The 15,384-nt window shown below is 34.3% G+C and overlaps 1 protein-coding gene across 2 annotated transcripts in view; it reads left to right on the top strand.

The window, feature by feature from the left end:
- The window catches only part of LOC132130189 (ras-related protein Rab-27B-like), a 30,230-nt gene extending 18,412 nt beyond the window's left edge, over positions 1-11,818 (top strand). For both annotated transcript variants that reach the window (XM_059541876.1, XM_059541874.1), the window contains 5 exons: positions 1,899-2,070; positions 7,323-7,408; positions 8,324-8,427; positions 8,577-8,700; positions 11,420-11,818. In XM_059541876.1, the coding sequence (XP_059397859.1) occupies positions 1,918-2,070; positions 7,323-7,408; positions 8,324-8,427; positions 8,577-8,700; positions 11,420-11,606 (654 nt within the window). In that variant the 5' untranslated portion in view covers positions 1,899-1,917 and the 3' untranslated portion in view covers positions 11,607-11,818. The remainder of the gene's footprint in view (positions 1-1,898; positions 2,071-7,322; positions 7,409-8,323; positions 8,428-8,576; positions 8,701-11,419) is intronic.
- The last annotated feature ends 3,566 nt before the right edge of the window (positions 11,819-15,384 follow it).

Genomic DNA, 15,384 nt, shown 5'->3' with positions numbered 1-15,384 from the left:
GAAGCTCTATTCATCTATCTCTGATGAACTCTAGTGAATGTGTGAGCGCTGAGCGTTTGCTGCGGGCTGTGATGTGTTTACTGCAGCGTCTCTAGCCCACACATATAAATGAGATTATTTGAGCACTGTAGAAACGGCCCTGGGGCCCGCTGGACCCTGAGACCTTCTGAGAGAGAGACCTTCCATCACACTGAGATATTGTTCAATCTGTCTCTTTCTGGTTTCTTTGGCCTTGATGTGTGGTATTGGTTGAGTAATATGGGCTTTTTAATAGCGAGCAGAGTTGTATAACACACAAACACACACACAGAAACAGACAAAGATACAGTTTTCTTTTGTAATTTCAGTCAAATTTACTTATATGTATATCTATCTGTATATATATATATATATATATATATATATATATATATATATATATATATATATATATAGCTGTAAATACTTATATATTGTTGTTATGCAAAATGAATATGTAACTATTTGTATTAATAGTACAAAATATCAGTGTATACACACGCATAAATACATACATACAATACATACATACATACAATACATACATTTCTGTGTAACAATTGTAATTCTTTTCCTCAAAAGTTATTAAATATGGAATATTTAAGTTCATTTACCAGATTCAGTGATTGTATGTTATTTATGTTTTCTATTTTTTTTTATTAATTGTTTGATTTCCAGTTCTATTTTAGTATTCCTAAGACACAATTATGGTTTTTATTAATGTTCAATAAGTTTAACCTAAAATAAATTAGCTGTTTTGTTTTAAATATTTATTTAAAAAAAAATGTTTTTTTAAATTTTTAATTATCTAAAATAATTACAACATTTATCTTAATTTATTTAAATTCAAATGGGAAATGTTGCCTTGCAACTGTCTGTATTATTATATTTCAGTTAATGTTTATTTAATTTCAAGTAATGAATTATTTCTGTTGTAGTTCACTGTAATAACAATCTAATGGGATTTCATTGATTTACTTTGGTTTTAAATTTCCATAGTGTTTGTTGTGTTGATTTATTAACCCCATAAGTGCCACCCCCTTTTTTTGAAAATAGATGTAAAAAGTGCACTATTATTATAATTCATGAAAACTTTGGAATACAGACCTAAGGTTTGACTCCTTTTTTAAAAAGACAATCTGCAGATTACTATGTATTCACTAAAAAATATTAAAGTATCAAAAAGTTATAGAAGTTTAAGTTTACTGTAAAGAAATTCCACTGTACCATTTTTGTTTATTTTAAATATTTTACAAAATATTGTTGAATCCAAAATTGATAGAAAATTACATCCCTATGTCGGAGTAAGTTATGTTCCAAATTTGAAGTTGATATAAAAAAATAATAATTATGCTCCTGTGAGATTTTAATTAGGGTGTTATACCACAACCAGCCACCGGGTACCATCCAAGCTCTGTAGAATTTTTGTTTAAAGCATTTTTCTGTTTAAATTTCTGTCAATATTACTTCTATCAAATTAACCACCAAATATGGAATCTTGAGACTCAGACCCTTCCAAATATATGTATTTTTGTACTTTTGATTCTAAAAGACCGTAACACATTTTGTAATATGACACTTGACTCCACCCACTAAGGGGAGGAGACCACTAAGATATTTTAAAGTACCATTTCCATGGTAGAGCAATGTCTGATTTTAAAAATGGTTTTCACAATCATTCCTAAGCTTTCAAATGATATATAATTTATGAGGATTACTAAAATATGTGCTAGAGAAAAACAACAACAACAAAAAAGAGCGTTGGGCCCACCTGTGGGCCAGTGGCCCTGAAGGGGTTAAGGTGTATTGAATATGTTCACGGGTTTGTGGTCTTGATTTATTGTGGCTGCTGTAATATCCTCATGCTGCGTGTTGTGCAGGTTCAGCTCCAGCAGCACTATGACCGATGGAGATTACGACTATCTGATTAAACTCCTGGCTCTCGGAGACTCCGGAGTGGGCAAGACCACCTTTCTCTACCGCTACACCGACAACAAGTTCAACCCCAAATTCATCACCACCGTGGGCATCGATTTCAGGGAAAAGAGAGTGGTTAGTGTCCATGCTGTTGTTATTCTGTTTCTGTTTGAGTTACGAGCTTTGATGTTTCCCGTGAGTTCACCCCTCCATCCTCACGTAATTGGCTCATACGTCTGTGTGTGTGTGTGTGTGAGGGTGATAAAGTTTATTGATGTGCATCATAAAGTGTGAAGAGCCACACACAATGGACTTTACACGCTCCAGTATTAAAAGAGCAAATCTCTGAGACGCGGCGAGCAGATCTGAGCTGCCGGGACTGTTTACAGAGATGCTGATGTGTCTGATCAAGCTTTGCTGTCTTTTACAACCATTCAAGAGATATATGTACACACACACACACATATATAATATTGCAATTTTACTTTCAATTTTATTAATTTTGTTTTGTGCATTTGGCATTTTTTGATTGCTAATCTTTCTTTCTTTCTGTTTTATTTGTTTTCATTTAGGTGACTTTAGGTAACATTTATCATTTTTAATTCTCATTCTAGTTTAAGCTTAAGTGTTTCATCAAATATTTATATTTTATTTCAATCAACAAATGATTTATAATAGTTTTAGTTGTAACAGTTTTAACTCTTGCTGCGTTGCATTATGAATTGCAGTTTGACATTTTAAGAACGCAACAATTTCACTTTGACAGAGTGTTTTGGATGAAATGAATGTTCATGACTCGTAGTAACACAAGACCACCGGCTCTCCACTGTGTGTGTGTGTGTGTGTGTGTGTGTGCGTGTGTGTGTGTGTGTGTGTGTGTGTGCCTGTGACTGTGAGGACGTGGAAAGTGTGTTTCCACCCACTAAAAACGAGACTGTGATGATCTGGAAAAGATGGATAATGAGAAAGAGGCCTGAATTTCTGAAACACGCTCTCAGTATGAATCATCCGATCTCAGAAACACACGAGAGCTGCCCACATTATCAGTGACACGGAGTCACATCACGTCAGGAAACAGCGGCTGACGTGCTCATGAACGATCCTCCGTTATTCTCCAACATTATAATCTCATATATTCATGACCCATAAACATGGGCTCTTTACAGACTCGGTTGTGCCTCTACATTTCCCTCTTTTTCTTCCTCTATCTCCATCTCCTCATCTGATCTATTACTTTCCACTCTCTGTCCATCTAGGAACAAGGCACAATTTACTATTTCAGCATTAATCTATTATTTTAACCATCACTACTACTCTTGCACCGATTCAATAAGTCCACCTTAAATATTGATACAAAATTAAATTAAAGAACTGATACACTGGAATATAGTGATTCATATTATTATTACTGTTGTAGTTGTCTAAAATTGAACACCTTTGCAATGTAAACAAATAACAGGCTACATTTGTAATTAATATCCTTCACACGTACTTTGATGTCAGGTATATTATGTAGAGCTGAAACAACGAATCGATTTAATCGATAAAAATCGATTATTAAAATAGTTGTCAACTAATTTAGTCATCGATTCGTTGCTAAATAACTTTTATTTGCCGTAAGCGGCTCATTTCGTGCATATTTCAAATCTGCGGTGACCAAAGTGTGGCAGTAATGAGCCACCGGAGGTTTTACTCAGCCAGTACAACAGGAGAAGTAGCGAATAGCCAATAGCTGGCCTCGTTTTGTCACGTGCTTCCCGAACAGCGTCTCTGCAGCATTCAGCAGGATGTGGGAGTACTTTACTTTGAGCCTTCAAAAAAGAAGAGTAACCTGTAAACTCTGCACTACTGAACTGTTTAAGGGGACGTTCACATATCGCGTCTTTTGCGCGCTCAAGTTCGTTATTTCCAACACCGCACCGCGTCGAGGTAAAAACATCTCAACTTTTCAGAATGCTGCAACCGCACCGCGGGTCATGTGACAAGAACTAACCAATCAGCTTCATCCTTTCCCGTAACAACGTTAAAAGCTCAGTCAAGATGAAAGGAACAGCTGATCATAGTTGTATATGGATTTAGTAGCAGAGCTACTGCAAGCGATTTTTTGAGCTGCAAATCCATTTATCCTTTGCTGAAATTTCCGCGTCTTCAAGGAGAGAACACGTCATGGTTGCTTAGCAAAGGCAGACGCCTCAGGGGCGCTTCTGCACGAGCGCTTTGGAAAGGAGGAGAAAGCGGTGCGCCTAGCGTTTTCTACGCGTTTTTAGGCGCGATATGTGAACGGCCCCTAAAACTTTTATTTGTGCAGATTCTCCAGTACAATGTTGTTTGCAAATGTTTAGTCGTAAAAGCTGATAACATTGCTTTTTAACAGTTAACATTTAAAGCTTTACAAACATGTTCTGTGATAAGTTTGTCGTTTACCAGTTCAAAATTCAGTCGTGCAGCCTAATTATGACTGAATGAGAGAGGTAAATGTTTAAAGATATTTGAAATGCACTTTTTTTCTAAGTATTCACTGCTCTTTTTCACACAGCAGGTTTTTTGTGTGTCCGTTTTTTCTGGACAACCTTCTGATGGATTTTACTTTAAATTGTGAGTTCCATTCAGGTTTCATGCCATTGGCACTTTTTTCGAAGGATTGTTTACAATTTCACAGCAAAAGCTATAAAGCTGTTTTCCAGTAAATAATAAAATACAATGCACTGCAATTTTATTCTGTTTTATCCTTATTCTTCGTGAAAATATGTTCTGAAAGATTCCTTAATAAGCTTTGTCCGGGATGTTAAACTACTTTAGGAGCTCTAAGGACTGCCATGGTGAAAACATTTGATATCTCCTTGTGAAATTTGCTAGAGTATGGGTCAGTGTTCTGATTGCAGAAGAGTTCGACAAAGGATTACTAACACAATAAAACAACTCCAGGTATATTTTTAATGAGGATATGACAATGCAAAATGGTTAAAATCTCTTAAAAATCTATGCTGAAGGATAAAGACCATTTATTAATAATTTACTTGGGGGAAAAAATGGAAAAAACTAAAATATAAGTACATAAACCGATTAATCGATTAATCGTAAAAATAATCGACAGATTAATCGATTATCAAAATAATCGTTAGTTGCAGCCCTAATATTATGCATGTTTTATTGACATTTTTACATTTATTTCCAGAGAGATATTATTGATTTTACAGGCTAAAGTGGTCTTGCTGTTGTAAACAAGGTTGCTATTGTAGAAGAAATATATATATTTGCGTCACATTTCAAATATAATTATATTTTAATTCATTTCGGAATTGTTTTTATTTTTATAATGATATTTCAGAGAATGAGAAAATCTGAATAAGCCTTACCAGTGTTGTGATAATTATTTTAAGGCACTCTACGTGTTAAAAAATAAATAAGTACTGTAATATAATAATAGTTTAGTCAAATAATATAAAAAAGACCAGACCCCTCGATGCCTGTGAAACTTTTCTCCCTCAAACAGCACGCTAGCGTTACTTCTACACTACAGGCTACACACAGCAATATAAACAACATATCTGCATGTTCTCACATCACATAGTTCTTGTAAAATAATAATAAGTAAATAAACATCAAAATCACTTTGCTGAGAATGAAACACCACTTACCAGCTGCCGCGGTGTTGAAAATATCCTCTATCAATCAAAAATCGTCCCGGTCGGATGAGGTCATCGTCAGGTGAAAGGTCATCATGTGGGTCATTTTATTTACGGCTAAATTATTATTCATAATTGTACTAATATTATGATTGGGCGTGGGCAGGCATTCACAAAAGGGAATGTTGTTACAAAAAAAAATTGAGGAAATTTTGCTTTGACAAAAGGGCACTTAAGGGGCAAAGTGGGTGCACAAGCGAATCGGTTCCTTCGGACAATTGGATCAAATAAACCAGTTGAAAAAAAAAACGGTTCACCGGTTCTTTTGCGCACGATGTAATGTCACTGGCGATGACTGCCCTTCGGTCTACCCGCGCTCATAACACTAGCACAGAATCAGTTCAGAATCAATCACCAAAAGAATCAGTTCGGTTCAGACGCGCTCTGTTTGTCAGTCTGCTTCACACTGAATCACACATGCGCAGTATCATCAGCTCCTCGGTTCTCGAATCGGACGCGTCTGACAGAAACGCTTTTCGGTTCAGTGTACGAATAAATGTCGAAATAATTATTATTTATTATTGTTCTGCGTAGTTTGAAGAGAAACATTTTTTTATCTTTATCCCGGATATATATATATATATATATATTTTTTTTTTTTAATCAGGAAGAGGGTGGGAGGGGGGTCAAATGGGGGGTCAAGGCGTTTTTTGGCAGGGTCTTGAGACCCCCTAAGACCCCCCCTGGCGTCGCTAGTGACTGCTGTATTATTTATTCATTATTTATTTTGATAATTTTTTCATTTTTTAATTAAAATTGTATTTCCTCTGTAATCACGTGATTATTTAGAGACAAAATCCTGATATTTTTCAGGTGTTTCATGATCTTTTTCTGTCTTTCAAATTTTATAATGTATTATTATTATCATCATGATTTTCATTTAAAGTCACCTGAAATCAAGTCACCTTTATTTGTGATTTATACAATATAAAATATATAAATATTTAGTTTTTAATAATTAAAATTATATTTTTTTCTATATTTATTAATTTATTTCATTTCAATATTTCTTTTTATGGTTTCACTGTATTTTCCTCCATGAGCATATCATAATTTAGTGCCAGACACAAAATACTGATTTATTAAATGTTTTATGACCTTTTTTTTCAGTCTGTCTTTCAGATTATTTATGTATTATTATCATCATCATCATTATTATCATATAAAATATTTAGTTTCTAATAATTAACATTATTATTTTTTTCTACAGTTATTTTTTTATTTAATATATATATATATATATTAAAAAATGGTATTGTTTTATTGTATTTTTCCTCCTTAAGCTTATCATAATTTACTGCCAGACACAAAATCCAAATTTATTTAATGTGTTTTATGACCTTTTTTTGTCTGTATCTTTATCTATGTAAATTGTTTAGTTTCTATCAAGTATTTTCAATTTTCCTACTTTAGCACTGTATTTATTTATTTGTTTATTTATTCTTTCATTCATTTAAACCTAATTGTTCTTTCTTCTGTAAGCACACGATCATTGACCTGGGCTAAACCTAGCAGATCTGCAAATCTACACACATCACAAAAATGTCTGTCTTAAAATACTTCAACAATTAATATCATATTAAAGAATCGTAGAGCCATCACCCAACTTTAATCGGCATCAAAACAGAGACTCTGTATGGATTTCTCACGGTGTGAAGTTGTTTTTGAGCAGGTTTGGTGCTGATCTCTGTTGTTCTGCAGGTTTATACGACGAACAGCTCCAATGGAACGACCGGAAAGACGTTTAAGGTTCACCTGCAGCTCTGGGACACGGCGGGACAGGAGAGGTGTCTCTTCTTCTCTTATTCCTGATCACACCAAGGCACCAGATTCAAAGATTAGCTTCACAGTAACACACAGGAAAAACAATCGTGATGCATTTTCAGTTTTAGCTGTTTTAGCATTCAGATCAGATCAATAACAGTGTCGATGATGTAGAGTTAGTTTCATTATTCAGCTCAATTCAGGAGTTAAATAGCTAAAATTGAATCTTAATCCTCTTTTAAACTATGTTGCATCACAATTTAAAGTATTGTTTAGAACATATTTAGTCTCTATTAAGTTATATTACATTTTTTTTCCTATTTAGCAATACTATATTACTGTAATGTTAGATATATTATTTATTTAATCTCATATTTCATTGTTTACTTATTTAATTTGAATGAATTTAATGTTATTATTATTATTATTTAAAATGTTTCTATGAAGTTACATGACTAATGTACTGTTACGCATTGTTTTACATAATATTTAATTTTATATATTTTTATTGTTTAATTATTATCTTATTTTTATGTTAATATTATTATTATTATTTAATTAGTTTTATTATTATTATTATTTAAAACAATTATTTTCTATGAAGTTACATTTTTCAATTGTTCGATGCGATATCTATGCATTTATTTATTATATATTTTAATTGTAATTATTTTACTGTAATTTATCTTAATCTAATTATTTTTTATTTTAAAATATTTCTTTATTTTAAAATATTAATTTTTTATTTGTAAATTTTTTTTTTTTTTTTTTCTTTTTTACATCCTTGCATGTTTCCCTCTACCTTTTTTGTTGTTGTTTGGGTTATTTTTGATCTGCTCTTGCAGATCGATGTCTGCTGACTGAACTCTGACCTCATGATTCGGAGATCAGATGTAAATGCACTGAACGCAGTTGAAGTCTCGGTCTGTTCTCCGCAGGTTTAGGAGTTTGACCACGGCCTTCTTCAGGGATGCCATGGGTTTCCTGCTCATGTTCGATCTGACCAGTCAGCAGAGCTTCCTCAACGTCAGGAACTGGATGAGTTAGTTACAGTGCATGCTTCCTCTTCCTCTTCCTCCTTTTCTTCCTCAAACGCATTTCTGCAGTAGATTCAGTCTGTAGATCTGCTGTTGATTCTGATGCTCTTTTGTTTACTCGAAAACCTGAAACCGTGTGTGTGTGTGTGTGTAGGTCAGCTCCAGGCAAATGCGTATTGTGAGAATCCAGATATTGTTCTCGTGGGTAATAAAGCCGATCTGAACGACCAGAGAGAAGTCCAGGAGAAACAAGCGAAGGAACTAGCGGACAAGTATGGGTGAGTCTTTTCAGTCATTGATTTTTATTTTTTAATTTATAATAAATTAGCTTTTTACGATATACACACACACACACACACACACGCACACACACATACACACACACACACATATATATATACAACCCGAATTCCGGAAAAGTTGGGACGTTTTTTAAATTTTAATAAAATGAAAACTAAAGGAATTTCAAATCACATGAGCCAATATTTTATTCACAATAGAACATAGATAACGTAGCAAATGTTTAAACTGAGAAATTTTACACTTTTATCCACTTAATTAGCTCATTTAAAATGTAATGCCTGCTACAGGTCTCAAAAAAGTTGGCACGGGGGCAACAAATGGCTAAAAAAGCAAGCAGTTTTGAAAAGATTCAGCTGGGAGAACATCTAGTGATTAATTAAGTTAATTGATATCAGGTCTGTAACATGATTAGCTATAAAAGCTTTGTCTTAGAGAAGCAGAGTCTCTCAGAAGTAAAGATGGGCAGAGGCTCTCCAATCTGTGAAAGACTGCGTAAAAAAATTGTGGAAAACTTTAAAAACAATGTTCCTCAACGTCAAATTGCAAAGGCTTTGCAAATCTCATCATCTACAGTGCATAACATCATCAAAAGATTCAGAGAAACTGGAGAAATCTCTGTGCGTAAGGGACAAGGCCGGAGACCTTTATTGGATGCCCGTGGTCTTCGGGCTCTCAGACGACACTGCATCACTCATCGGCATGATTGTGTCAATGACATTACTAAATGGGCCCAGGAATACTTTCAGAAACCACTGTCGGTAAACACAATCCGCCGTGCCATCAGCAGATGCCAACTAAAGCTCTATCATGTAAAAAGGAAGCCATATGTGAACATGGTCCAGAAGCGCCGTCGTGTCCTGTGGGCCAAGGCTCATTTAAAATGGACTATTTCAAAGTGGAATAGTGTTTTATGGTCAGACGAGTCCAAATTTGACATTCTTGTTGGAAATCACGGACGCCGTGTCCTCCGGGCTAAAGAGGAGGGAGACCTTCCAGCATGTTATCAGCGTTCAGTTCAAAAGCCAGCATCTCTGATGGTATGGGGGTGCATAAGTGCATACGGTATGGGCAGCTTGCATGTTTTGGAAGGCTCTGTGAATGCTGAAAGGTATATAAAGGTTTTAGAGCAACATATGCTTCCCTCCAAACAACGTCTATTTCAGGGAAGACCTTGTTTATTTCAGCAGGACAATGCAAAACCACATACTGCAGCTATAACAACAGCATGGCTTCGTCGTAGAAGAGTCCGGGTGCTAACCTGGCCTGTCTGCAGTCCAGATCTTTCACCTATAGAGAACATTTGGCGCATCATTAAACGAAAAATACGTCAAAGACGACCACGAACTCTTCAGCAGCTGGAAATCTATATAAGGCAAGAATGGGACCAAATTCCAACAGCAAAACTCCAGCAACTCATAGCCTCAATGCCCAGACGTCTTCAAACTGTTTTGAAAAGAAAAGGAGATGCTACACCATGGTAAACATGCCCTGTCCCAACTATTTTGAGACCTGTAGCAGAAATCAAAATTGAAATGAGCTCATTTTGTGCATAAAATTGTAAACTTTCTCAGTTTAAACATTTGCTATGGTATCTATGTTCTATTGTGAATAAAATATTGGCTCATGTGATTTGAAAGTCTTTTAGTTTTCATTTTATTAAAATTTAAAAAACGTCCCAACTTTTCCGGAATTCGGGTTGTATATATATATATATATATATATATATATATATATATATATATATATATATATATATATATGCAAGGGCTATCAATCGAGTAAAAAATTTAATCGCGATTAATCGTCATGAGTTAACTTGATTATTCGCACAATTTTATCTAAATTTACCATAAATTAATACCTTTTTAGTTTTTAATACTCTAATCAACATGGGCATGGATGTTTTATGCAAATGTACGTTTATTATCAGTGAAACCATACTCGGCATAGAGCATAAAGAATTCAGAGACAGGTTTTCACAAAAACTAAATGTTTTAACCGATTTTTAAGAAATTTAATCGGAAGTCAAAAGTAGTAATTATTAATTTAAATTATTATCAATTGATTATTATGTTAAATTAAATTGTATGTAACTATTTTTTACTGGCTTAGTTGTTTAGATTTTTATAATGCATTATCTCCTTATTAGTAAGATTTAAAGGGGACCTATTATGCACCTTTTCACAAGATGTAAAAAGTCTCTGGTGTCATCAAAAGTGTGTTTGTGAAGTTTTATCTCTTATAGCTTGTTAAAATTGCCACTTTTAGAGTATGAGCCAAAACATGTCATTTTTGTGTCTTCCCCTTTAAATGCAAATGAGCCGGTGCTCCGTGAAAAGAAGGCGGAGCTTAAAGAGCTCTAGAAACACAGAGACGCTGAAGACTGCAGTAATGATGCTGAAAATTCAGCCGCGCATCTCAGAAATAAATTACAGTTTAGAATATAATCATATAGAAAGCAGTTATTTTAAAAAGTAAAAATATTTCACAATATTACTGTTTTTATTGTATTTCTGAGCAGATAAATGCAGGCTTGGTGAGCAGAATAGACTTTTATTTATTATTGTTTTTTACAAATTACAAATCTTTACCATATAACAACACAAGTTTCCATTTTTGCTTAGATTAAATTTTTTTTTTATATATCCATGTGTGTTCCAGGATCATCTTTTGATGTTTGTCTCCTCTTCCCAGAATTCCCTACTTCGAGACGAGTGCGGCGACCGGCGCTGAGGTGGATAAAGCCGTGGTGATGCTGCTGGATCTGGTTATGAAGAGGATGGAGCAGTGTGTGGACAAACCTGCGGTGGACACACACAACACTGATGGAAGCAGCAAATTGGACGCCGCGGCGGGAAACGAGAAGAAGTGTGCGTGTTAAAGCAGCGGCACCCATCCGGATGTGTTACTGATATGTGTGGACATTGTGTTTTCCCCCCGGAGAGCTGTGTTACTGCCTCGTGGTCTTTAACAAACCTCGTCCAGATTTAGCCCAGATTATTACTGTCAGCAAATGCATCTGAAATATTCAAATAGAATAGAGATCTTAGGTCAGAAACTCAGACTGAAATCCTGATGCAAACTCTCATCATCTAAACAAAAACAGATTATCTGAGCAACATTCATACGCGACCAGTCGAAAGTCGGGAGTTATGTTTCTTAAAGAAGTCTCTTCTGCTAATTTGATTAAAAATATTGTAAATTTTTTCAAATATTATTACGATTTAAAATAACTTTTTTCTAATTTAATCTGTATTAAAGTGTAATTTATTTCTGTGATGCTCCGCTGTATTTTCAGCATCATTCCTGCAGTCTTCAGTGTCACATGATCTTCAGAAATCAGAATAATATGATGATTTACTGCTCGAGAAACATTTCTGATTATTATCAGTGTTGAACACAGTTATCTTGGGGTAAATAAAATAAATTAAGACTTTAAAACATTTTTATTAAACAAGGACGCCTTGAATTAATCAAAAGTGACAGTAAAGACATTTATTTATAATGTGACAAAATATTCTTTTTTAAATAAATACTGTTCTTTTGAACTTTCTGTTCAAGTGTCTTTGGATTAAAGCATCTGCAATTTATTTTTTTTAGTGCTTAAATATTATTAGTAAAATAGAAATAGTAATTATTGGGTATAGTAAGAATAATTAATGTTATATATTACTCATTTAAATGTTGCAATTTCACTTGATGTTACTTTTTTTGTAATATAGTAAATATTATTTAAAAAGACTTTTAAAGAAGAAATTAATCCCTTTATTTATCGAGAACACATTAAACTGATCAAAAGTGACAGTAGAGACATTTATAATGTGACAAAAGATGTCTATTTCGAATAATGGACTTTTTGTTCATCTGTGAATCCTGAAAAATAAAATGCATCACGGCTTCCACACAAATATTGTGCAGCACAACTGTGTTCAACATTGATAATAATCAGAAATGTTTCTTGAGCAGTAAATCAGAATATTATTCTGATTTATGAAGATCATGTGACACTGAAGACTGGAGGAATGATGCTGAAAATACAGCGGAGCATCACAGAAATAAATTACACTTTAACACAGATTCACACAGAAAACAGTTTTTTGAAATAGTAAAAATATTTCACATTTTTGTCAGTATTTTTGATCTCATGAATGCGTTCTCGGTTGGTCTGGTAGAGTCTGCTCTGGTGTGTCAAACACTACATCTCTGGCGCTCAGAGTCTGTGCATGATGACTTGAGCTTGTGAATGTGTCTCTGGTGTCGTGACGCTTGCGTGTCCATGCGTGTCGCTGCATGCGGTCACACGCGTCGATCCTGATCTGAAAAGAAACTCATATTCCCGTCTCAGTCTTCAGTTCGTGCAGAAGTGCAGGTAAAGCGTGTTTCTATGTTTGTGAGCGGCTCCAGCACACGCTTCGGACTTCTGGACATTTGAAAGAAATCCATGTGTTTTTAAAGCATCTGTGTTCAAGTAAGGAGTGAATAAACTGGGAAACATTTAAGAATCCGGCAGATTAATGTCTAACATCCTGAAAACACGGCCAGATCATATTTCACCCTACATTCAAAACCTTTAGGATTTTTTGCATTTTGACTATTTTTTTTTTTGCAACAGCAAACTCTCATAACTGTAACTTATATTTTATTATTTCTAATGGTTCTCAATGTATTTTTATTATTATTATATATACTTGTTTTTTAAGTTGCAGTAATTAGAATTTAGAAAAAAAACTAAAATTAAATTGTAAAATTGTTGGATTGCAAAAAACACCACGGTCCTATATGATAATGTTTTGACATCATTTTCATGACAAAAAAAAAGTACTGTATGTAAAAGTTTTACTTTTGAAATTTTCCCCTCATTAAAAATATCATTACTTTTTTTTTATTGCAGTAGTGAGAATTTAGAGTTACGTGTGTGTGAGTTTATATGTGTGTGTATTGTTTTTTAACATTTATTTTAAATATTTTTTTATCACCATTTTCTTAGTGAAAAATATATTTTGGGGTGAAATTAGACCTGGATGTCCTCTTGTACAATCAAATTTGTGATTTGACACGTGTATCATTTTTATTTATTTTTTATGAATATCATAAAAAACATGTTCAGATCATATTTAACTCTAAATTCAAAACCATTAAGATGTTTTGCATTGATATTATTTTCATTACTAATTCTAAAATAATAGTAATAATAATTTACCTCTCACTACTGTGTAAGTTTTTTTTTGTATCAATATATTTTATATGAATCCTTCACACTTTAGTTTTTTTTCTTTTCTTTCTTTTTTCTCACATTTGTTACAATTACAATAGAAAAAATGTTGGTCCTATAAATTGTCTACCTTGTGAGTTTAGGATGAGATCTGACCTGGTTCTGATAGTTTAAAATGGTTTAATGAGGTCTGTGCTGGTTTGATTCTTACTGGTGTTTTATTTTTAAAGTCCTCCGGTGCCAAATTCATGGAGTGCTATACTCACTTCATAAAGCATCTTAACGCTGCGTTTGACGAATGAAGGACGTCTGATCGCACGCCTTTTAATGCGACAATCTCTCGCTTTTTTGTTTTACTGGTTTAGTACCTCGTGTGGTTTCAGGAATGGCTTTATGAGACGTGATGTTGTTCTCTTGCAGTTTACACTGACGGGTTTTCTGTCCTCGTGCCTGTAAAGATCTACTGACCGATGAAACGCTGCCCGAGTCTCTTTTACTGCATCACCGTACAGAATAAAACACACAAGAACACAACTGGTTAAAAGAAATTACTCTTCAGTTTCCTTTGAGAGCGTTTATTTTTTGTTATGCGTGTAACATGTTACTAAAGAATAAAAAGGAAAAAAATGCTCTTGAGTTTTAATGCTCCATTTGTGAATCATGCATGTTTTTTTATATATATTTATATTTGAAAATATACAAAAAATGTACAAAAAATATTTTTGCTTAAATATATTTAAAAACATGTTTATGTAAATGAAAAAAAAATATATATTCTCCTCCTGTCTGTAGGGTAATTTTTCTACTGTGCGACAGAGAGTCGAGTGGTTATGACGCAATCGTTAGCCTATTTTTACAAAAACTGTTTCTTCGGGGCCATAATGTAACATAGAAGGTAATGGAGCCCTTTATACACTGTCGTGTTTCTTTAGAAATAAATAATGGACAAATAGAGTCTTTAAACGCCTCAGATGTAAAGTTATTCGCTGTCAAAGTGACGCCAAAATGAATGGGAGTCAATGGGATGCTAACGCAAGTGAAGTTCTGCTACAAGATGGCGGCACGCGGCCGACTTCAACTTCCGGTCGACTTCCTTCCCGCCTGGAAAACACCCATGTAATTGTTTGAGCGCACAGTCAGAGTTAGCTTGTAGCTTAATTCTGGAGGCAGTGGGAAAAGTGTCCTGTTTTTGAGGCTCCTTACGTGTGCCGCTAATATTAATGTTGGGGTGATTCTCCGGAGAGCATATTAGACGTGTTTCCTGTCGTACAAGTAAGTTTTGAGAAACCGTTAGGACAGATTGTGTGTACTTTGTCAAATTCCATTCCTGTACTCCACTGGAAAACCAAAATTTTCCCACGCGAGACTTAAATGTGTCCGTGGGATCTGCAATCTCATGGCGGAGCAGTCATCCTGCGTATGCAGTAGTAACCAAGTGTGACGCTCA

The sequence above is a fragment of the Carassius carassius genome, chromosome 47 (genome assembly GCF_963082965.1).
Source record: "Carassius carassius chromosome 47, fCarCar2.1, whole genome shotgun sequence".
In the NCBI taxonomy this organism is placed as follows: Eukaryota; Metazoa; Chordata; class Actinopteri; order Cypriniformes; family Cyprinidae; genus Carassius; species Carassius carassius.
The sequence above is the reverse complement of the archived record's forward strand: the minus strand, read 5'-3'. Positions and strand labels throughout refer to the sequence as shown.